The 25366-nt window shown below is 41.3% G+C and overlaps 1 protein-coding gene across 2 annotated transcripts in view; it reads left to right on the top strand.

The window, feature by feature from the left end:
- Positions 1-25366, top strand: part of Nptn (neuroplastin) — a 64985-nt gene that overhangs the window by 28486 nt on the left and 11133 nt on the right. For both annotated transcript variants that reach the window (XR_010045644.1, XM_003462200.5), the window contains exons 2-5: positions 5551-5898; positions 10850-11018; positions 15061-15155; positions 25135-25268. Coding sequence is in view for 1 of the 2 variants with exons in the window: in XM_003462200.5 (XP_003462248.2) it covers positions 5551-5898; positions 10850-11018; positions 15061-15155; positions 25135-25268 (746 nt within the window). In the remaining variant the exon portion in view is untranslated. The remainder of the gene's footprint in view (positions 1-5550; positions 5899-10849; positions 11019-15060; positions 15156-25134; positions 25269-25366) is intronic.

Genomic DNA, 25366 nt, shown 5'->3' with positions numbered 1-25366 from the left:
CATTTCCACCCGCCTCCAGGGGTACAGTCCCCATGGAATAGATACGCATGGACTTTTGACCTGCCTTTGGTGTTAATGGAGTGCTGATGACTGATCTGCCCAGTTAACAATGAGGATAGGTGGGCTGTCTAGTAGCCTGTGTAGACTTAAACTCTACAAGAGAGCCTTGTGGCAGTTACTGGTCATTCATACAGATTTGAAATGCTCAGTCCCTGTAACCACATTTAGATGTCAGAGTGTCTTGTTGTCTTTTTAAGATGAGTAGGTGATTTGAATTTGTGCATGAGACAGAAAAATGCTTTTATGTCCTTAGCTGTCATTTCCTCTTTATTGTGAGGCATATAGGAGAAAACAGCATGAACCACGCACACAAAGTATTAGTAGTAGAGGGCGACTGGAGGGGAACAGCTGTTTAAAGAAAAATAGCAACAAAAGTAGGCAAGGTTTAAAGGCTTTGCCTTGGAAGTAGCAAAAGAAGAAGAAGAGAGGATGGTCTTGTTGCCTATCCTCTGGTTGTGTTGAAGCCCATCTATAAAACCACTGCTGGTCCTTCTTGCATGGAACAAGGCTACCTCTTCTTCCTAGGATGGATGTAAAAGCAGTTTCCTTGCAGTTGGTCTCGACTTGCTCTTCTGTGTTTGGTCCCCCCCCCCCCAACATCCATGTCTACAATCTCTTTTCCTGCCAGAGAGCCCCTCCTTTTCTCTGGAAGTCTTCTCTGCATTTCGTCCCCCAGTCATTCAATTTTGTATTATGGTATTCCTGGTTTTGCTGCCTCCATTTTTAATGCTGTAACTGCTATCTGCATGTCATACCTTCTGGTTCCTCTGCCCCCCAAAACCAGGAGCCACCATTCAACTCTCCTCTATTGCTGTTCAATGGAGCACATTAATATTAATATTTTCTTAAATATATTTGAGGCCTGAGCCCTGTCACATAAGATGGTGGGGATGATGACTGGGAGCATTTGGGGTAGGAGTTACTATTCTAAAATTTAGACTTTTTCTAAAATATTGTGTGAATCCTGACTCGGAGATCAAACAGATGCTTCCATTGTCCTTCCAATTTGAGGCAGTTGTGTGCTGTCGTATTGAGGGCACATATTTTTTGAAAGCCCTTGGTAATGAAAGGCAGGGCAGTGAGTCAGGTACTATGCTGCCTACAGCCTGCTGATTCTGAGAGCTCGTTCTCCTGAATCAGAGCTAATTTTGGATGGCTAATGAGGTGGATGCTTGCTAGTAACTTTCTCTTACTAATTTGTGATCTGACAGTACTGTGCAGAAAAGGAGAATAGCCCCCATCTCCCTACTGTGTGGAAGGGAAGTAAATCTGTTTTCATGATGGTTGATGACTGTTCAGCTATGAAGGAGTACTCTAGTTGGTTTGTGTAGAGTCAGTACTGTTTAGAGGAAAGAACCCTGAGATCTGAATACTTAATGTTTCAGTTCCAGCTTACAGTGAGTTATCTTGGGTATATGACAAACGTGTCTCTGTATGTGCCCTGTGAGCTTTGCAGAATGGTGTGAATGGAATGAGATTTCAGTGGAAACAGTTTGCAAGCTTTTAAATTTTCTAAAAATTCCAAGTACTGCCTTTTGTCAGCTGAGCCTTTGACTGCAATGCCAGAAAAATTTATCTAACGTTTTTAAAATAAATTCCTTCCTTCCCCGAAGCCAGCCCTCTCAAGAGTCAGGAATTGGAATCTTCAGAACTAGACCAGTCTTGCTCTAGAACTTTTTCTTTTTTCAGAATTTTTATTAGTCCATGTTTATAGTACGTAATTGAGATAGAGAAGATATAGCTTCCAGTCTGCTAAGTGTCATCTGTGCCAAGTTTGTTTCCCCTGAAACTAAAGAATGAATTCCAAAGAATAAAGGAGATTAGGGGTAGGTAAGGTTTATTGGGGAGCAAGAATCCTTCCTGAAAGACATGAGGGCCACTGAGGCCCTCTGTCAGGGATAATTTATACAACAAAGTCACAATGTTGGTACAACATGGGTCAAACCATAATCAACCTGTGGGATTATAAGTATAACTGCTTAGCTGATATTGGTCCAGCAGAGAAGTGGGTCCCATAGCAAGGGTACATGGAAAGAACAAAGGCATTTTTGGGGTGGAATGAGTCCAGATACTCTGGTCACTCACCTGGGTGACTGATGCCTAGCTGGACTGCCTGGTCCAGGTGGTGCTAATTATGGTACAGTTCCAAGTTACTACTTATCTCTTAGGGAGGCATGCAGACCTAGCCATTGCATCTTTCTCTTATGACCTGGTCTTCTTCAGATGCCCCTCCAACCACAATTCTGATATCTTTCTGTCTGTCTGTCTTTTTTCTACTGACTTCCTTAACAGCCCAGTCCCTCTCTGGCTATATATTAATTTCTATCTAACTTAGCTGCATATAATAATATGATGGCATTTGTAAATTGGTACATACATGACTGTAACATATCTAAACTATATTTATGGGGAACCTGACGCTAAACATTCTTTTGTTTTCTCACTGTTTACCCATCCCTGCCCCAGTGACTTTAGGAACTCTTTCATTCAGTGCTGCTCTCTCTCCATCCTTTAATAGGATGTAGTAAGATTACAGTTTTAAGGAGTTTGTGATCATAATGTTAATTTATTAAACTAAATGTGACAATGCATGTCTTTAACTTTTAAATGATTATATAAGACTTTCCTAGCCTTCTGAGACATGTTGACTGTAGGATGGGAGATGTTTATATAACATTGACTTTGGATATACGTGGATTACAGCCTAGACTCTCATTATTAGCTGTGACTGTGGACAAATGCTTAACTGTGTTGGACTTTAGTTTCCATATCTTTTTGTTTTTTGGGGACAGGGTCTCACTATGTAGCCCAGACTGTCTTCCAACTTGTGGCAATTCTTCTGTCTCAGCTTCCTGAGTGCTGGATTTCAGGCATGAGCCACTATACTTAGCAGTGGAATTTTATAAATGGAATCTGTTTTTATAATGGAATGGAATTTTATGATGAAATCTACTTTATCAAGCAGTTGTGAGAATAATGAATATAAACTGCTTTGCACATTGCCTAACATAGAAAACATATTTAGAAAAGGTGACCTGTTAATATATCAAATAATAATGGTCTTTGGAAATGCACAGAAAGATCTCCATTGTCAGAGTTTAAGGAGTTTTAAAATAAAAATTTATGTACATATAAATCATAATTCAGCAATTCGAAGAACAATTTTGACTTGAACCTGTTTTTATACAGGTAGAAAGTTGAACTGAATAAGATGAACAATTCTTCTTTAGTGGGAAATCTTGCCTAGTCAGGCCTAGTGACTTGCTTAGTTTGGTGCAAATCGCATTCAGACTTTGAATCCAGTTTGCATGATGACTGGGATTTGGAGTTACTCTAGAATTGGGTGGGTTTTTGACTTAAATTTAAGCCTGCTCTGAAGAAGTTCCAAAGAAGGAAGAAAGTATAAAATAGGTGATTTCCAGGGCCTTATTACAGAGTTTGAGAGGCTGTAATAAACTCCTGAAGTTTATAGAGAATATGTGAATAAGGCCATTTGTGGTTTCACTTAATAGTCAGTAATATGATTCAGAGTAGTACTCTTTCCTGTAATCTGAGGATTTACTGATGTCTAGTTTTCTCTGATGATCAAACTGGTTGGTAGTATAAACCTCACCTATTGTATTTGTTAGCACTGACTTTGACTTGCGAGTGGGTGGCAGTTTGAATCTGAATGAAACAAGGCTCTTGGACACCACTGTAACAGGCTTAGCTCATCAGAGGGCCTAGAGGCTCCTTTCTGTGATCCTAAAGTGTCTCCCCTGTTGGGGAATGACATCAACTTGGCTGCTTGGAACCTGTAGTTCCTTACAAGGAGTAAATGCAGAATCTGAGAGGTGGTTTAGAATAGCATATTATATATTAGGCAGAATATTTAGCCTAAACTTGTTAATTATATTTTTCTAATGTCCAGATTCTGAAAATTTCAAGAGTTGAAACACTGGTATGAATTTGACCTCTACTAATATATTGTACCTTCTTTAGCATACTTAGATCTGTGGGGTTTATCTCCAAAGGCAAGTATCGCTATGGATATAAACAGAAAGTTTTCCACTTAGCAGCCTCCATTTTTATTTATCCTCATTACCCTTGGCTTCTGGATTGTAGGGAAACAGTTCTGTTTCATTTTTCCTCTTGTCTGGAACATTGTTAATCTAACATTGGCAGGTCCTGACTCTACTACTGTCTGCTCACTGCAGTGGGCCTGGTCTAACTCATAAACTACGCCTCTAACGAGAGGTCAGGAAGTTACTCAGAATGCTCTCTTAGCTTCTTGCCCAATATTCTAAAATACTGTCTCCTCAATTGAGAAGTGCTGAGTGGATCCTTTGTGGAGTAAACAAGTAAGATAGAGAATGCTTGCACTGTAGTTTCCTTTCCTAGGGACCAACTCCCCAGTTTTTCAAATAAGCCCGGATTATGCTAATTATTTTACTTTCTGCCATTGTCACTTTCTGTTACCGCAGTATAATCCCAAGCACATTCTATGTAAATGAAAGTAGGCATCAACTGTAGTTTCCTGAGAGTGCCTCAAAATGTTGGTTGAGGCATGGCTTGAGAGTTCATCAGTGTAAAAGTCCTCGTTCTTTTTGGAGCTGACCTCTAGAAGATGGCTAGCTAAATTAGATAAAGTGAGCCTAACAACCATGTTTATTTGAAGGATTGGCTTTTAAGATTTTTTTAGTGATATGAATTTATGGGATTATATGATGAACTGAGCTGCTATTCCTTCCGGTTCCGTTTCTGAGCTGACTCTAGTAGTAATTATTCTCACCCTGGAATAAAGCAAAGACTGTCCTGTCTCCTGTGCCTGAGAGTGTGTGTTTAGGGAGAGATTGTCCAACGTTAGACTACTGGGCTGTGTTTGTTTGCCATAGACCCAAAAAAGAGTGAGAGATAGGAAAAGTCTAATCTGAACTCAGAAACCTCCAAGAGAAATTTGGCATCTTTCGGCTGAAATTTGGTCTGAATCTCAAAAGAAAGTACCTGTAGGTCGATTAATACTTGTTGAGGCTTACAAAACACAATGCATCTTAGCAAAGTGCTAACTCATCCAAAAGAGAGATCCTAACTTGTCACATAAATCTGTGGCTACTTTTGATTATCCTTCATCATTCTCCTGAATTTGAAAAGGTAATGTGCTGTAAGGAAAGAGGCTCTTCCCCAAGACATGAGGCTTTCTCGTTCCTACCAGCTGGGCCCATTGCTAAAATGCTTTCCAGTGGGCTTGCTTTGCCTGGCCAGCTCCTAGGCTGCCCCAGCTTGCAATTGGCCTGCCTTTGCTTCATAAGCTTCCCAGGGTGGTGGTTCTTCTAAAGGCTTGTATGAATTGCTATTACTGTCTCTTTATAGTTTAAAAATGAATCCTTTTTTGTTCTTTGCAACTCATTTGCTTTTTTTTCCTTTCCTTTTCTTTAAATTACTATTAACACCTGTTGATTCTTTTTTTTTCTGGTTGGCCTGTCACTGCATTCCTGCTCCCCCTCCCTCTAGCTGGGTTTGTCAAGTCGCCCATGTCAGAAACTAAGCTCACGGGGGACGCCTTTGAGCTGTACTGTGACGTGGTCGGGAGCCCCACGCCAGAGATCCAGTGGTGGTACGCAGAAGTCAACCGGGCAGAGTCTTTCAGACAGCTGTGGGACGGTGCTCGGAAGCGCCGTGTCACCGTAAACACCGCCTACGGGTCAAACGGCGTGAGTGTGCTGAGAATAACCCGGCTCACCTTGGAGGACTCTGGGACTTACGAGTGCAGGGCCAGCAACGACCCCAAGAGGAATGACTTGAGGCAAAACCCTTCCATAACATGGATTCGAGCCCAGGCCACCATAAGCGTCCTTCAGAGTGAGTCCAGCACCCTACAGTAGTAGTACTGTAGTCATAGAGGTGGCCCGATGACCCTTCCCTCTGCTTCCTTTCCCTCTTCCCCAGTATGATCGCTCACCCCACCCCTTGTCTTCGTTTTTCAAACCCATCACCCTTCTGGTTGTAGTGTATGAAAACATCTGTGGCGACTTTTCTTTGCTGTCCTCTTTGCCTCCTTTGTCCCCCTCTGTGTCTTTCTCCTCAGGAACAAAGAACTTGAGGAAATCCGTGATTGTCCAAAATCATCTGCGCTGGGAAGAGGTGGTGGTGGGGGAATGGGAAGGTTACAAAATTTTTTTGAAAACAAAACCAGGCAGTCAAAATGAGGGTAGTATTGAAATTGTTTCTTTCCCTCCCCTTTAGTTTTGTAGTAGGTTTCCTGCTATCCTTTTGCTGATTTCTTTCCTGGTGCCTTTCTATTTTTGTTTCTCTACCCAATCTAACTACTTTTATATCGTGTGTTTATCTGTTTGAAGCTCTCTGAATAGCTACCTTCACTTGTATGGTTTTAAGTTTGTGTCTGCCCAGCCTCTTCCCTCACCGTAACTTGGTGTACCACTGTTTTGTGATGGGAATATTGCCTTGGGTGCAATGTGGTGATGTGTTTTGATTGTTGGGTGGCATGTAAGCTTGGATATCCATAGTTCAGCTCTTTTTCTTTTCTAAAGCAGTGGCATGTTTCTCTGACAGCAGCCCTCCACTGCAGGGACATACCTCCTCCCTGGGCCTGCCCATTCAGTCTCCTAAGATTTGCCTCTCCATATCTTAGCATTCAGAGGTAGATGACACGGAGCTGCAGTATGCATATTATATATTCACCCACATTTACTCCCCAGTGCTGGAGATTGAACCCATGGACCTTTCCCTGAGCTATATCCCATGTTTTATTTTGAGACAGTCTTGGAAAGCTGCCTGCAGTTGGCTCAAACTTGAAATCCTCCTGCTTCAGCCACTCAGAATGGTAGGCAAAATATATTTTTTAAAGCCCCATCACATTGTCTCAGTCTTTCAAGAGTTGCATCTGATTCCTGTTAGATAGTTTGACTTTGATGAGTGACTTGGTATAGGGACCCTCATCCCAGAAGATGGTAACTACAGAAGTAGTTGGATCCCATAACCTTCTCTTTGTTCCTTGGAAAAAGAGGAAACTAAATCCAAACCATGTTCTTTGTTTCTCTGAGGGAACAGCTGGGTTGAAACCCCCTTCATCTTTTGTAGTGGGAACAGGAGACATCTGACACAGCAACTTTGGTGGCTACTTCTGTTTCTAGAAAGTCACTTGGTCACTGTATGGTAGGAAGGAGGGAGAAGTCACCACAGAACACCAATGCTCCTACCTAGGAAGAATTCCAGCCCTCCATTAGACCTGGTTATAGGTGAGGAGGTATTCCTATCTAATAGGAGGCTCCTTTGGATTTTTCATGTTATCTTCAAGGGCTTGGTGAGACCTGTAGCCATTTCTGCCTTAAAGAGCTGAACAATTTAGACAGAGTGAATAAAAGTAGTAAAAATACTATTTTTATGAGGAATTTGGTAATAATACAGGAGGTAATCCATAGATTTATATGAAAAATAGTGAATTAGTGGCCCTGAATCCATAGACTTACATAAAAAATAGTGAAATTAGTGCCTGATCTTTGTAACAAATTGGAACGGGTGGGAGGAGAGGCTTGAGAGGAGAGACAGGAAAGGCTGCTGCAGTAGGCACTGTTGACTCAGAGAACCTGCTTCTGTAAAGAGGAAAAGAAAATCTGTCTATGTGAAAACGGGGAACATTAACCCAGCAATTTTTCTTTTCTTTTCTTTTTTTAACAATTTTTTTCCCCTTGCACGTCTCTTTCTCCTGCCCCCTTGCTCCTTTCCTTAAAAAAAGCAGAATTACCCAAATGGCCACAAAAGTCTGCATGAGTTTATAGGTATGGCCTGGGCTGGGCATTTGCTAATTTATTTCAAAGGCCTGACTCACAGCTTAGAAAGGCCATGAAAGCTAGAAAAAGGACAAGGTTTTGGGAGTACCTGCCTACCCTAAGAGTACACATTATCTCCCGGTTTACTTAGAAACACACTTTCTAACTTGAGGGTGTTTGCATGTGGTTGAACCAAGTCTTGGCTAGTCAGTTTCTCCAGACTTGTCCATCCACTTTAATCCAACTTAGTGGTTTTGGAGAGCCAGACTGTTGCTGTTGCTGCTTTTTTTTTTTTTTAATATCTTAACTTTTAACTGAATTGTTTTATGTTCTCTGCCATTCCCAGAGATACTGTCTCCAAAGAGAGGTTAAAGATTGACTTCTAAGATTGACTTCCTAGCAATACTTGTCCCAGAACTCTGTGTAATGTAAGGCAAGGAAAAGATGTGCCCCAGTGAGGGCATCTTGCTGGCCATGGCATGTTCTTCACATATACGTGATGGCTAGGGTAAGAGTCTCCTACCCAGTGCTTCTAAATAGGAGTCAGTGGCAGGTAACAATGTTTGAGCCTCTCCTAAATGTACATCACTCTTTAACTGGGCAGCATTCAACCATAGAAATAAAAGCCCCACCTTTATCTTGGTGCAGAATGTAGATATGGCACCATGGCCAAAGGAGCATGGTCTAGCACTGGCTTCCATATACAGCAGTCACCGGAGGAAGGGCACCCCACAACCTTCTATTGTTACAGAATCATGTTTAAACCTATTAAATTAGCCACTTGCTCCCAGCTGACTCTCCTGGATCTTTTAACGCTTAAGGGGGAAAGTGCTGTCCTTGCCTTCCAAGAGTTCTTGACAGAAAGTCTACCAGGTTGCTTTCATCAACTTCTTAATCTCCCAGAGCTGCGGTGCGCATATGCATCACCACAGGTAAGAGTAGCATTTACTATGGCCTCCTTGTGTTTAAACATCTGGAAACTCTTGGCCTCATTCTCAGAATTCACCTTTTCTTGGTGCAGTCTGAAAGGAAGAACCAGAAGGAGAGTCCCAAGTGGGACTGTGAAATTGGATAATAAAAATTTAGTAAAAACCTAAAGGTGTGTTTGGGTTTTCATGTTGCCTTGATATTTTTTAATTTCTCTTCTGTGGAGTACTGGTTCTCTTTTTATCTTTTGTTTTTGCTTGGTTTTGATTTTTCTTGGAATTGTGATGCTTTTTGCTGATGGTGTGTGTGCGCCTTCCATTGCAGGGTTTGCAGCCGTTTCTGCTCGACTTTTTAAGGCCCAGGGATTTGGCTTCTGTCCAGTGTGTCTTGGAAACCATGGGACACCACTGCGCTAACATGTTTACATGCATCTGCTTTTGTCATAGTGGCTGCTATGCCTCCATTATCTGTACATAGAAACTCTGTTTAATGTGACTGATAAGGACCAGTGCCAAATGGAAGATAACCTCTATCCTTTTGCCAGAATCTGAAATCAGTTAGATCCAATTTATTACTTTAGAAAACTTAGAGTTTGCTTTATCACAAGTTTCTTTAAAGATGTTAACTCTGTGGTCAGAAATCCTACATTGGCTATGAGGTCCTTAAGTAACTACATTTTCCAAATATGATTTCTCCATCCTTTTACCCTCCTGAACAACAAGAGTTCCAGTGGAGGGAGACAGTCCGGTCTTCAAACAGCTCAGAATCAGAGATACCCTGCATAAGTAAGAGAGAGTTGCTGCAGAGATGTAGGAGCCAGGTAAGGAGAAATGGGAAGTCAGTTACTTTTTTCACAGAAAGAATTGGAAGGAAAAAGAACAAGGTGGGGAAAAGGTGGTTAGTTCAGACTTCACCTGAAAATGTTTGACCAAAAATAGAAAAAGAACTAAGCATGGGAAAAGATGAAAGACAGATAACAAAAAAACAAGGAACAAACATAGACATACCCTGACTTTAATATAATAATGAAGATTTCAGAATGCTTTAAAAATAAAGTGTCCATGAATAATACAGTGTGACTTAAAATTTTTCTGCTCATTGTGCTATATTTGACTCATAGGATACTTTTGAAGGTAAACTGGTGATCCTGTGTTATCTAAGCCCAGGATAGAACCAGAATAGTAAAGTAGTACCTTGGGGTGGAAGGTTGGGGTGGGGGTGTTTTGGGAACGGGGGTAGGGGTAGAGAATTCGTCAGATTGGGTTTCCAGGCCCACTGTTGCCACTAATAATAATTACGGCCTGCACAAGTCATTTTACTTCTTAAGCTCTTAAACATGGGGTGGGAGGCGACTTAGGAAGCTCTAAGGGCCTTCCAGTTCTCAAATTCTAGGATCCCATAATTACCAAGACATATTGCACTCTAATATCATATTATCTTAAAATGGAATATGTAGTGCAATTCTGAAAAAAAAAAGAGAAATAAGTATGGGCCAGAGAATAACTAATGGAATTTTTTTCTCCTCAGTATTCAGAAAATGAAGAGTTCCAGTGGGAAGTTTGCTTTTAGGATCTGGACTTTCTGCATAAACAGCTATGGATCATTTGCCGTAGATTTGACAGATTTAAATGTAGGAAATATCACACATGTATCTCATTATACCTATTACTGTTCGAAGGCCCAGTGACTCCATAGGGAGTTTATTAGTTATATAAATGATAATGCCTTTGTCTTTAAAACTGTAAGGTGGAGCCTGGTTTATAATTGAAGTTGAATTGGTTGGTGGTTCTTTTATCATAAAAAGGTGGTATTCAAAATTATAAGGGGGTTGTTGCTGCCAGTACAAGCACCTATAATACTCCCATTCTTTCACGTCTAGGCCAACTGGTCTTCAGGCTGTTGTCTGCGCTAGTGGTCATTTGCTTATAATCATTGTTTTTCCTTTTGACTCCTCCAAAGTGGTAAAGTGAAAGTCCTCATGTAGTCCTGTCTGCCCTCCCTCTTCTATTCTTCCCTTCCTATCCCACCCAACTCTCAGGCAGGGCTGCAGATGCTGGAAAGGTGTGGCCCTCTGTCATTATGCACTCTTATTACAGAGCCAAGGATTCTCACCAGTGAAGAGGTCATTATAAGAGAAAGCCCCGGTCCTGTCACCCTCCAGTGTAACCTCACCTCCAACTCTCACACCCTTGCATTCAGCTACTGGACAAAGAATGGGGTAGAACTGACTGCCACTCGTAAGAATGCCAGCAACATGGAATACAGGTGAGAGGGGCTGGCAACTCCTAGGACTGTGGGAAGAAGCAGAGCTGAGATGACTGTAATGTTCATAATCCGTAATCAGGAGTTTATAAAATGTGTTGAAATGAATTTGAAAATATTACTTAAAAGATACTGTGCATCATGCATGGTGGTGAATGCCTGTAATCCTAGGTTTCAGGAGACTGAGGCAGGAAGACTGCTGCAAGTTCAAGGCCAGCATGAACTACCATAGTAATACCTCATCTCATAAAAAAAAAGTCCCTCACATTATGAACTGTTATTGCAGTGAGCTGAACTGTTAACAAAACTGTAACCTTTGTAACCGCATGTTCTTATTGTTTTAAGGGCTTACCAGTGCATTTCAGAACTTATTAGGAGTTGTCATGTGCATGTTGAAAAGATGAATCTGAGAAAATTTCTTTAAAAATGCAGTGTGAACTCTTATTTCTATGAACTAAAATATGTATCAGATTATGAATTTGGACATAAGATGTATTTCATCCTCACCTAGATAGTTAATTCAGTATCTGTGAGGTGAGGTCTAGGATTTTACAAAAGACTCCTAGATTATTCTAGCAAACAGCTAGGTTGATCTCTTCCCTGTGGTAACACACTGTGGGCGGCTGTGCAAGTCACAGGTAGGATCACTAGTAGAATCCAGGCCTCTGATTTGCTCTAGTACTTGGAGGGATCAGAGTGAAGTGGGCATTGAGACATCTCTTAAGTTACCTTTCACCTCAGTGGTTGCCTTAGTCACCATGATCTGCTCAGCACCAGCAAGTGCAGGATTTAGAGTGAAGATAGTGACCTGGAAGAAACCTCTGGAGAAGAATATTTGCAGGTCTTAGTAGACACCCAAAGAGCTGGCACTTTTTGGAACATCTTAAACACATGGCACCTCATTTTTCAGAGTAGTTTGTTTCTGGTTGAAAACCAGTCTGGAAAGGGATCAGCTAATCCTGCTTGGCAAGTTGAAGGAGTGCAGAGAAAGCACTGGACCAAGGCCAGGAGAGCCATTGTGTCCAGCGATAGCGAGGGCATTTGTGCAGTGTTTATGGCATTGAGAACTTTAACACCACTCAGGAGAGCTGCAGGAGTTTGTAGATCCTTTCCCTTTCTTCAGGTGAAAAAACTAAGCCCCCAAAGAGTAACTCCTGACTTCTTTGAAAGTCACATAGCATATCTGCTAAGTTTCAGAGGTTCCAGGTCTTTGAACTTTCCAGACTTGTTACAGAATTTTTTTTGTGTTGTACCAGTACCACTTAGTAGCAAGTTAACTATTTCCATAGTAGTTTCTTCTAGTAGTTTGGATTAAAAAATTAGAGATGTTGGGTGGAGCAAAGGTATCCCGTAGTCTGGCCCAACAATCTAACCGCACTCTGCCATAATACCTGTTTCAAGATAGCAGACATCTAATAATACTGGGGGAAGTTCTTGCCATATTGCCCACAAAGTTTTGAACTCTAACTTCATGAACATTCACCCTGGCTTTACCTTTTTTTCTGCATGTTTTTCTTGGTTCATTTATCCTAACATTCCAAGATATTCTGCATCTCTAGAGTTTTTCAGAGAGTATACATTCGTGGAATAACAATTTAGGAGTCCCTTGGGCTACTCAGTAAGTCATCCATAGAGCCAGGTTCAGAAACCTGCTTCTGCTTAGCCTGTAGTGATTCCGTGGACTTCATCTCCTTGCCAGTGTGTAGATGAAAGGAATGATGTGTGGGGAGTCTAAGCCCATATGCATGGCCTCAATCTAAGGAGACTTCTTCCCTGGTATCTAGGGGAACTTAGAGTTGGTCTGAGCCCTACAGAGGAATGACTGCTACTACTCCTGCACACTCTGGAATACTTGTTATGAGAGCAGCTGGCCTCTGTCTGTTCTTGTTGAGAGTATATTGATTTTTAAGATGACATGTTTGTCAAATTGAGAAGACATCTTGACTGCTTCTATTAGAATATTACACTGATGTGGGCATGCTGAGATAGGCCTGGGGGGTTGGCTTTGCTTGTCCTCATCCAGAGTGAATCATTCATATTCTCAATTGTTGTCCCTTTCTCTCCCCTCCTCCAAGATCCTCTGAGCCCCCACCCCTCGTTTGCGATACATAATAGTTCAATTTTTTATTTTTTAGTATTGGGGATCAAACTCATGGCCTTGCACTTACCAGGCAGGCAAATATGCTGGCGAGCTAAATCCCCAGCCAGGTTCAAAAAATTTTTTTCTTGGTCAGTTTCAGTCTCTTTACACTCCCACTTCACTTCCTCTGTGCCAAAGGGTCTCACTCATTCTGTTTCTTTTTTGGAATGAACAGTAAGATAGGTACATGGCTAGTCAATGGATTAGATTAGTTTTTTTAATTACATACTAATTAGAACAGCAGAAATTGGGTCATAACATGTATCATATTTTAACCGCTAAGCAAAAGAGTAGGAGTCTAGCTCTATCTAAATATCCCCTGATCTTGAAAGCTATTGATACTTTTTTTTTTGTGGTACCGGGGATCAAACTCACGACCTTGTGCTTGCCAGGCAGGTGCTTAGGGTGAAGCTGAGCTAAATCCCTGGCCCGATTCTCTATTTTCTGTAATTATTCATCAGCCTTTCTGCACATTTGGTGTGTATGTGCACCAGACAATACTGAGGTGATATGAAGTTGCCTCTCAGAGGCAAGAAAGTTTGTTTGTGATCACTTGTGAGATCGAGAGGAGGTATTCTGGTTACACGTGTATTACATGTCCTTCCTCTTACTCTGCTTAAGTTGGTCTGGGTCTGTGTACAGTTCTTTATTTTTAATTTGTATTCATTTAATCTTGTATTCATTTCCCTACTATACTGCAGTCACACAGGTAAGGTGAATAGTGTGTACCCACATAGAACTTGGTTTGCTAGGGAGTGTGCAAGTGTGTGCAAGCAGTCTCATACATACAGAGCAGCACATTGTGATGAGCGCTGTGAACAATCAGAGTATGAGAGAGAAACATACAGAGGATGGAAAATTAGGGGTAGAGGGTAGTGACAGGGAAGCCCAGACCTAATGACAAAAGGAGCTAGGTGAGCTAAGAGTGATGGGAAGAATGTTCTATGTTAAGGAACATCTGGTGTGAGGATGTGATGCAGGGATAAGCGTATGTATTACAAAGAGCCTTGCAGGGCTGGACAGTGCACAGGGTAAGGCTAAGGAGGGAAGGCGGCCGGATCCTGCAGAGCCTTGGAGTTTATGAAAAGGCCTTTTTTTCCCTTAAGCTGCATCTCTGTGGCTAATGTTCTTGTCAGATTTGGTTGCTTGCTTAAAAAAAGTAACTCAAAAAACAGTTATATGTGGTCCCTGTTAGTAAATTACCAGAGGGCGTGCTATTAAATATTGAGGTCTTTAGGAAGGCTCCAAAAAGGCTCCCCTCACTTTGTTCTTGTATCTCTGACTAGAACTATGAGGCAAGTAGTTTTTAGTGCCGGTTCTGTCCACTATATCTGAGTACAAATTGTGATACTTGGTATGGGCCTTTGTGTTTTTTAAAAATCATTTTATTGGTACTTTTTTTTTTCATTTCTCCACCTTCCACTCAATCTCTCTTTCCCTGGGGCCCTCTAGTTTGATTACTTTTGCAATTTTTTTTTCCTCCTAATAGACTGGAGCATCTTTGATTGTTTTTGTTTTTGTTTTTTTAGTCACTCTGCAGTTCAGCCTGGCTTTGGACTCACTTTTTAGCCCAGGCTGGTCTCAAACTTGCAACCATCTCTTACCTCAGCCTTTCAAATGTTGAGATTACAGGAGTGCGCCACCATTCCTGACTAGACTGGAGCACTTTAAGACTGGGGGCCATGAGGTTTTCCTTCTCTGTGTTCCTGGCATTTAGTAAGGAATCATTAATGCTTTGGGAATCAGAGAGCGAAGATTGTACTTTTAGTGAAGAACAAGTGCGTCGCATTAAGGAGTGGGATTTGTAGAGTAAGTCCCTGATGCCCCGTTTGAGTTTCCACAATGTTGCTGTATATTTTCATCATACCCAGTTACCTCACTTCATTTTTCTTCTCATCTCTACAGGATCAATAAGCCACGAGCTGAGGATTCAGGCGAATACCACTGTGTATATCATTTTGTCAACGCTCCTAAAGCAAATGCCACCATCGAAGTGAAAGGTACAAACTGGCAGAAGCTGTGGTATTAGCCTCTTGCTCCTTCTAAGATGTCACCTTGGTCTGGACTATTAAATTGTCAAGCTCTTCTTGTTTCCATTTTGAGACGCAGTGTAATGTTATGGTTAGGACCACAGATAAAGGAGCCTGGCTGCCTGGGTTTAAATCTAAACCCCATCGTGTACTAGCTGTGCAACGTAGGCAAGTCACTAGCTTCTTTATGCTTTTATGTTGTTGTTTGTAATATGAGGATATCAGTAATACTTACCTCACAAGATTGGCAGGCTTATGTAAGCCAGTGTAGGTTGAACTATATAAAGTGCTGTTCTTACAATTACAGACATGATTCAGTGTTGGCAAGTCATATGGCCCAGCCTCATATAAAAACTCTTAGGTCAGTGCTTTACATGTTATAACATGGGTCTTCAGTGGGTTGGTAGGATTGTGTAAAGTATAGTGTGAAAGATGAATATAAGCTGTTTGTGGGTAATTCATAAATTTAATAGGAAACCTATGAGTATATGGCATCTTATAAGTGAGACCATAGTGGAAGATTTTAAGAAGGGCAAATTATAAAAGTTAGTTATCTAATACTATTCATGTCAGTTTTCCCATGGTATTCACAAGAAGCAGCCAATACGTAGAAAAGGGAAACCGCCAGCTCTGTGTTCTATGTGAGCTGGTAGCAGAGGTACTATAGAGCTCAGGTCTTGACTCCCAGTCTAATGTTGTTCCCACTGTCATAAGAAGACCAAGGGGAGGCAGGGCTTCCGTCTGAAATCAGCCTACGAGATGAGATTTTTACAATTTTCATTGCTTAGAAAGGACACAAATTTCTTGTTTAAATCTATAGTGTCATCTCAAGGATAGATTTAGGAAAAAGAAAGAACCTATTTAACAGGTATTCAGGTCTTAAAATAGTGGAAGATTCAGATTTGGGCTGGGTGACATAGCTCAGTGGCAGAGCTCTTGCCTAGCAAAATAAAACAAAACTTGAAGAAAGGCTTAGTTTCTGTCATACAGTAAAAAATGAAATAGTGTGTCTTTGTGACCCTAACCCTAACTTGTGAGTGGTGGAAGAGGCAGCTAGTGGCTCCTTGGCTGCCAGATCTAATTCTGAATGTGTGAGGGAGTGGAGTCACAGCGGTTACAGGTCATACAGGCTAGAGCCTGGTGTTTGACTTCCTCAGTGGCTTTTCTTGGAGAGAGCTAGGTGCTTCTTTGGTTTTGAAGAATGCCACATCTGTGCAATGTGAGGGTGATGGATAGGAACACATTTTCTGTAAGATGGTGAAGGCCTGTTGTAGCCAACTAACCTGAGCTGTGTGAAAACTTCCATGTAGGAAACTGGAGTCTCTGCAGCATCTGGGGTGAGCCCATGGCACAGAGTCCAAGGAGCAGACAGGATGGTAAAGAAAGGAAAGTGGTGTGTCCAGTTTGTGCTCCTTCTCATGCCCAAGGAATGAATAATTTTACACACTGCTGCAAGTCCTGACTGACTGTGGTCCTTACAGGTTGAGAGATAATGATTTCTAAGAGTGGAAGCAGAAGATTTTTTTCATTGGTTTGGCTGCTATAGTAGGTGGGATTTAGTGGCCTCAGACCCATCAGTTTTTATCTTCAGCAGATACGGGACAGTAGTGGGAAGGGGCAGAGTAGAGGCAGCTGCAAGCAGGGGCAGTGCCTGTAACTTTCAGATGCAAGTTACAGCTTGCCTGGTTCCTTCATAATGCCGTGCTCAAGGTGCTGCCTGCTCCGTTGCACTTCTAGTGTTCTACTTGTATTGTGCCACAGCCCTGGGGGAAGGTGAAGTAAGTGATGGTGTCCTGGTTTAAAGAAGCAGACCTTGAGAAAATTTTGTTTTATGAAATCCTAATTTATATTTTGTGATTACATTATATATGTTATATAATTATATATATCTGAAATATATGTTAGCCCCTCAGGGAAATTCATATGGAATTGTCTCCTTTCTCCTAACACCTGGATAGAAAGTTCAATGTTCTGGTCTTTCAAGTTCTGGATCATTGAGTCTAGTAAAGGCTATGAACTTCTAGCTTTTTCTGTGTAAGTTGCAGGATCATATTCTAAACTAGCTTCTAATTGTGATTGGGTAGAAAACATATATGTAAGAGTGAGGTGTGTGTTAACTGAAACCGTTGTCATACATACTTTTATTCCCTCAGTGCCTCCAGGGTGGAGTTAAAGACAGTCACCATTTTTTTTTTTTTTTCCTTTTTATCGGTACCGGGGATAGAACTCATGACTGCCTGCTTGCAAGGCAGGTGCTTATGCCACTGAACTAAATCCCCAGCCCCGACAGTCACCTTTTTATCACAGTGAGTTTAGAAACTACTGAGTAATAGATAAGAGGTGATTGTACCTGAGAGGAAAAACACAGGGAATTCAAGAAACATAAATGACTTCTTTACTGAAAAGAGGTCCTGAGAGCCTTCTTCCTTTATGGCTTTTGCTCTGCCATCACTTCAAAGCAAAGATAGATATTTCTTCTGCACATGTGTTGGTTACTTTTCTTTTGTTGCCAACACAAAGTACCCAACACCCAAAATTAAAGAAGGAAAGGTTTATTTAGCTCACAGTTTGTGGAGGTTTTAGCCCATTGTCAGCTGGCTCCAAGGCATGGCACAGAGGCAACAGTTCATGGCGGCCGGAAGACAGCAAAAGTAGCAAGGCCAAAAAGAGGAGCATGCAAAGACTCTTTGCCTCCCTTATACTGAATGTAGACCACTCACCCTAGGGTGTGCATGGCACTCATACCCATAATCCCAGCATTGGACAATGAATTAATCACAAATTCAAAAAGCCTGCACCCATGACTGCATGAGGCTTTGAGGGGACATCTAGGTACAAACTATAACAGCACCTTTCTTCCTGTGGGACTTTTCCTGGCTCTCAGAACATATATAGGGAGTTACATATATAGGGCTCGGCCAAGGCAAGAACTGAACATTATGTATTTATACGTAGTGACAAAGCCTTGCATTTGAGTTAGGTTTTTTTTCGCCCTCTGATTTTAAAGTATAGGAATGAGGCACAGTATAACTGGGACATTGGAATTACCTGTAAGGGTTGTGTTTCTCAGGTATTTGGCAGGTGACCTAGAGTGGAGGTAAAAGTAGAGGCTGGTTGGCTAGGAGAGAGGAAACAGCTGTGACTTAGCCTGAAGCCTGGCTTTTCTGCGATCTTCCTACCTGACCTCATGACACTTCAGAGATGGTGGCTTCCAGACTCTGCACCTTATAGAGGATTTGTGAATTAGGAGATGTTGAAAGTTTGTAACCCTGTATTCTTTATCCCTCTACCTCTTTTCCCCTCTCTTCCTGTTTCTTCCTTTTCTGAAATTAAAATATACACTCATAAAGCAAACAAGTTTTCTATTTAATTTACACATAAAAAACCAAAATTTTCTCTCATGACTCCCAAACCCTATCCTCATCTTTGTCCACTTTGATTAATGCATGAAACCAGGAATCTGATTTATGATTTTGGTGGTCATCACAACCTCTGCAGCAAACACACAACCTCTTGTGTGAGGTGCACCCCATTCTCAGAGAGGTGTGCCTACTAACTTATTAGAGCCACCTCTCTCCTCACCAGGCATCTCTAATCAATCTGTGGCTATAAAAGTCACATTGGTCTTGTTTTTCCCCTCCCTGCTTCTTAGATTTCTTATCATTTTAATATTTTTTTAGCACTAAACGTTAGGATTTCTGGAAGAGGGTTTTCCTTGTTTCCACCTGCTATTGTCCATGCTTCACAGATGGCCAGTCTCAGAGTCCAGACAGCTGAGATGGGGCATGGGGATGATGAGCATAATTGAGAGGAGTAATGCGTATGTCACATTTGTGCGGCACCATTGGCATCTGGACAACAGCACGTTTATGGACATTGCTTGTTATTTCCTTCTCTCGAATGACCACCCTGACCTTGCTTAATAACAAGAATAGCTAACATGACTGCACTTACTACTGGAGGCACTGTTAGGTTCTTTCTTCTCCTTCAGTCTTCACAGCTGAATGGGGTAAATGCTGTTACTGTCTTGGAGTACTTCAGATTCACCCGGGACCTTCACCAACCTACATCCCAGACCCCCCGCCCCCTCCTGCGCCATATGTATTCTTTCTAATTGAAGAGTTACTCAGTGAATTTTTAAGTTCACAAAATCACTTTTTTGGGGGGGTCTTTTTGAGATAGGGCTCCACTAGTACAGATTTAAAAATAAAATTGGGAATTTAACCAGTTCATGGGTATAATGCACTTTTATCTGTGTATCTTCTTTTTTTTTTTTTTTTTGTCTTTTTCATTTTTATTGGTACCGGGGATCGAACTCACAACCGCCTGCTTGCAAGGTAGGTGCTTATGCTGCTGAGCTAAATCCCCAGCCCCTATCTGTGTATCTTTTATGTACATTTTAACCCTTTCTTAGTATTTTTGTTTTGCTAATTTTCCTTGGATTTTCACTGACTTCCAATTCCAGAAACTTGGAATATATATAATCTATTTTTGTGCTTGACTCAATGACAAATTCATTTATATGAATGACCACTTGAAGCAGTAATTACGGGTTTTTCCAATTCAGCATTTCAAAGATACCACCTCCAACCAGTCCTTTAGAAGTTTTCTCCTTATATTATCAGTATTAACATTACGAACTTCTTAGCTTTTTTCTTTTACAGGAAACAGAATTGTGCCATTTTCCAATTCTGCCAAGTTAACGTTTAGAATGTCTTCGTTGTACTTGTTTTGCCCACAGTGACAAAGCACTTTTATCTAAAATGCATGTGGCATAACAGCATGCATTTTTATTTATAACATTACATGGCAAAAAATAAAATAGTCTCTGTTTGCCCAATACGCTGAATACTTGACATACACTTTCACAGTTTCAAACTATAAAAAAATTTTTTTACATACAACTTACAAATCTATTTTGCATTTAGGTATATTACTCTGTATGTAACAATTTTAGACTTTATGCTGCTTACCTAGTTTTAACCATCAAATCTTTCATATAATTCTCTACTCTTTAACTTTTCTGTTGGTGCAGTAAGTCATTCAACAAAATTTTCAGAGAAGATTCTTGGTCAATAACTTTTTTAACCCCTTGGCATCTAAAAATGTCTTCAGTTACCCTCATACACAGATGCTAACTTGGCAGGGTTTATAATTCTTGATTCTAAATAATGATAGTATTTATTATTAGAAGTACTCCATATCTCTGCCCACTCATTTTCCTGTCTTGTGGGGATAGTCCCTGCTTGTATCTTCCATTGCTGGGGCAGAAGAGATGCTGGAGCTTTGATTAAATTTGTCCATTGTGTGGCCTGGATACACACATTGGTGAGAAAGCACCTTAGTTGATCATCATGTGCAGCCACCATTGAGAACCACTCACTGTTTGAAAGAGAATGTGTGTTCCTTTTCCTCAGTGGTTTCATCTACTGAAAGTAGTAGTGGTCCTAAACTGCTGTCAGCTCCACAATCAAGGGCATGCCACCTCTGTGTGGAGAAGCTTGTTGAGCCAGAAGCCTGCGCCATTTTCTTCCTTGAGATGGCCCAGATTTCTTTGGCTTTAAGTGCAAAGTTGTGTTCGTTACATTATTCCATGTGGTACCTATTCTGCCAGGTAAACCAGCCTCCTCAGGCCCAAGGAGTCCTCCTGTATCTGTCAGTAAAGATGTCATGTGGGCAATTTGCTGTGCAGTTACAGGATTGTGTATTGTATTCTTAAAATTTTTCATGGACCCTGTTCTTGTTTGATTTACTTTCTTCTTAGGAAGGCACAAAATGTGTAATCTCTGGAATTAGCCTTGAATTGGACTGTAGTATTACTAAGAGTGTAATTTTAGACGCCAGATCACTTTTCCAAATTTCAGTTTTCCAATCGTCATCAGTTGATATATTTATTGATTCCTGCATCATCGATTACCCCAAAACTTGGTGGTCTAAGATAACACATCACAGTTTCTGTAGGTTCAGAATTAAGAGAGCAGTGTGGTACGTGTCCTCAGAGTTCAGTGTGCTGTTGTTGCAGCTGTAGTCCCCTGAAGCTCAGCAGGGCTGTAAGTCCCACTCTTACAGTGGAGTCCTTAGTGTGTCACTCCAGGAGTCTCCCACCAGTTCTCTGTCCCTCTGCCATGGCTTCTAATTTTCCCCCAGGGTGTATGGTTTGAGAGCAAAGAAAAAGTCACAGTGCCTTTTATGAACTCGTTTTCAGAATTGGATACCTTTATTCATGCTTTATTTTGTTCATTAGAACTTCAACTCAGAAGGGCAATTAGGCTTCACCCCTTCAAGAGTGACATATCAAAGAACTGAAAGATTCTTATGTAGACCTGAGCTCTTAAGGGGCCTCTTTCTGACTACTGACAGATGTGTCCTCTGAGCGCTTCCTTCCTTACTGTGGGTGCACTGTCTCACCAGCTGGTGAGGCAAAAACAGGTATTCTGATTGAGCAGCTGCTATAAAAGAGAAGTGACAGATCTTTGAAGTGATTCAGAGGCTAAAATGTCAGTTTTGTAACCATTCCCTTTATGGATAGAGTGATGTGGCTTCCATTCAGCTCTGGTGATGCTTTTATCATCTGAAGGATGAATACTCAGAGCTTTGTTCTCCAGAGTATGTTAGGAAGATGGGGTTCTTACATTCCATTTAGTGTTCTTTAGTAAGATAGGAATATAGCAATCAATCTCTTGGGAACTCATTCTTACAGGCTGCTCTGCTTGAAGCTTGGTATGGTTTAGCTAAGTTCTGAGTAGACTTTTAACACATTCATGGCAGGACTGTAATTCATATGTCTTGCTGCTGGATAGCTTGAACAACTGGTAGTACATGCATGACTGTCCTATTGGGCAGATTTTTATTGTTTATTAGTAAAAAGACTGATAAAAGTGATTAGACCCATTTGTACCACCAGTGGTACAAGCCACCTGATGGGACACTTATGCAGGTACCACCAGAGCTTCAAGCTGGCAGAGAACATCCACACAGAAGCATCTTCAGAACAGTGCAACAGATAAGCTCAAGGAAAAGTGGTGTGTCTCCTAATAAACACCAAGGAAGGAGCAAAGACCAGCCCCCAAAACCTGCTTCAGACCTTTTCAGCTCAGGTGCTTGCAGAATAGTGACCAGTTAGAGGCCATGGAACCATGTATGCCAACTGAACTTTCAGTGACTGGTTTGAGGATGGAGCAAAAGCTGATAGTACTGAAGTCACAGTGCTTTATAGAATTCCTCAAATAACTGGGCCAGACTGGGTGTTCTTTGGGTGCAAAGGAAAATGGAAATGGAAAAATGTACCACACGCAAGCTGATTTCTGAAAATTCTGTCTCTATCCATGGTAACATCTCTGAATATCAGACTTCATACTGAGCTGCCTACTTGTCAGCCTCACTTGGGCATTAGCTATGCATCCTAACCTCAAGCTCTTGATCTTGACATTATCATTATTGTCCTCCCAAGCACAGTCAAAACAAGCAAATGAAAACTGCTCAGGGTTGGATTTGGGAATTTACCTCAGCAGTTCAAGAGCTTGCCTGTAAGTGTGAGGTTATGAGGTTGATCCCCAGTACCAAAAAACCAAAACAAACTACTCAGGGTTTTCTGCAGTCTCCCCTTATCTTCGTAACTGGCAGGTCTATTCCTTTTGGCAGTTCTATTCTTGGCAGTTGCTCAGGCCAAAACCTCGAAGTTATCCATGACTCCTTTTTCTCTCATGTCGCACATCCACTTCATTAACAGCTGTGTTAACAGCCACTGGAATATGTCCAGGATCTCAGCACCTCTATCTGTTTCCACTGCTGTTGCCCCTGTGAAAGCCCTCTTTCCTGCCTGCATGGTACAAGTCACCACCTCCTCACTGTCTCTGTATGGTAGTCACAGCACAGACTCAGAAGCCACCAGTGGCTCTGGCAGACTCAGTTTATAAATGTCAAAAGTCGTTACAGTGACCTGCAAAGTCTAGGCTGATAGGGGTCTCTAGTCTCTTAATTTTTCCTCTGTCTTCTTGGTTACTGTGTTCCAGCCAAACTCCCCTTTCTCTTTCTTACGTGTAACACAATACAAATGCTTCAGAGCTTTGTTTCTCTGGAGTGTTCTTCCTCCATACATGTAACCTCCTGCCTTATTTTCTTCACAACTGTGCTAAAACACATCTTATCAGAAAGGCCTTTCCTGACCCCTCTGTAATATACCTGGCCTGTAAATGGTGCTCAGCAAATGTATCAGCATGGAGTAACTTTCCTGCAGTTCTGCATATAACATCTCTTGGTGCCTCGCCATTATGGTGTTTTGGTTATGGTATAACTATGGAGCTTACTACTTAGAATGTTTTGACCATAGAAGGCTCTGAAGAAAGGTGACCAATAAGCCTAAAAAGTGACAGTGGCTGTGAGAAGTTTGACTTGGAAAAGATAAAGCCAGCGTAACTACTCAAAGAATTTTGACAGGAAAAACAAAATGGTGTTTTTTATAACATCTGGTCTAGAAAACAGTCCACACTGAGTGGTGCTAAGTGGGCCTCATTTTGGCAATGACTAGTGAGAGGGGCAGCTGGAGGCCTTGCTGCTGCATTCCTGTCCAGGTATCTATTGAAGTTGGGTACAGCACCAGCTGTGCCTCAGTAGCATGGTCTGTGAGAGATAGAACCTTAGGTTGTTTCTAAGCCAAGAAAAGCCAAGCTAGTCAAAAGTAATATGTGGGCTTAAACATGATTTAGTACAATTCTATGGGAGTTTGCAGTTACAATGTGAATGTTTTGACAACTTATTTATGTATCTTCAAGAACACTGGGAGGTAGGCAGGGTCTTGCATTATGTCCACTTGATAATGAATATAGAACCCAGAGTATAGTATAATTAAGGAGCCAGCAAAACTGGAATTTGGATCAAAGCCTATTGATTGTTTTTCACTTCTTGGCCAACACAGTGATTTCTGCCCTACTTTGAGTTTCATTGCTTTCAGGTAATTAAAACACAGTTGAAATAAAAGGTTAAATTCAAAGAATTAGCCCCATCTCATGCTTCTTGGATTTTTGAAACTCACCTAATTTTTAGATTATAGCTGCTATTTACTTCCTTAGTGATCCATAAAAGTAGAGCACACCCAACAGGTGCTGGCATGTGTGGAAACTCACCCAAGATAGGATTCATTGAGATTGCTGTGAATTAGGTGTTCCAAGTCACATTCTTAACCTGCTAATAACTAAAGCTTCTGAGACACTGTTTGAATTTCCTGTTCATGCGTGTCCCTTTATAAAGCCCAGCTAACTGGCTGGATCCCTCATTTCTTGGAGGGTCACTGATACTCATCAAGTAGCTTTTCTAAGCCTTCTCTGTGTTTGCATGCTTAGGACTTGGTTTTACATATTTTATCAAAGTGGTCTCATTTCCTTAAGGGAATATGACATAGGACATCTATAGTTACTTTAAGGGGAAAACTGGATGAGGAAAAGAGACGATAATTTTTGTTTTGGGTTTTAACCACTTCCAATCCAGTTATTCAAATACAAGATGACTAAAAACTGTACATTTTTTATTATTTCTTGTAAGATACTGTAAATATAGAAGCAAGTTTATCAAATGTATCTAATACAAGAATCAACTAGTTTAAATGGCACCTGCTTGAGCAGTGCTTAGGATAGTACACAAACACACTGTCCAGATGATGCTTAAGGTAAACTATTAAGTGATTAAGAGTATAATTTAGGACAGTTGGGATGTGTCTTTTCTGGGAGGTTGAAGAACCACCTATGTTAATAGAATCTCATACATGATTAATCCTGATACCTACTTGACTGCTTTGGGGGGGGGTGGAGATAAGGAATGGGGTTGGCCTTATTACCGTGTTCTGACCTGAAATGTTCTTTATCAAACCTGAGGGTGTGCCAAAGGCCAGTAGATAAGGCCTTTGTATCTTGTTCAAAGTAGGTTACCATGGTAATTGTGGTGAACTCTTTCACAGCTGCTCCTGATATCACTGGCCACAAACGGAGTGAGAATAAGAATGAGGGGCAGGATGCCATGATGTATTGCAAATCAGTTGGCTACCCCTACCCAGAGTGGATATGGCGCAAGAAGGAGAATGGTATGCTCGTGGTGAGTAGGAGGAGCCCTGGGTTTCTATCCCTAGGTCTCTCTGGTTGCTGGAATTTCACCTAGGGAGGCCCAAGCATCTGACCAGTTGCTGCAACGGC

This window comes from Cavia porcellus, unplaced genomic scaffold (assembly GCF_034190915.1).
Source record: "Cavia porcellus strain 051 isolate PalLab524CR breed Dunkin Hartley unplaced genomic scaffold, mCavPor4.1 scaffold_38, whole genome shotgun sequence".
Taxonomy (NCBI): domain Eukaryota; kingdom Metazoa; phylum Chordata; class Mammalia; order Rodentia; family Caviidae; genus Cavia; species Cavia porcellus.
Note: the sequence above shows the minus strand (reverse complement) of the source record. Positions and strands in the feature narration are given on the sequence as shown.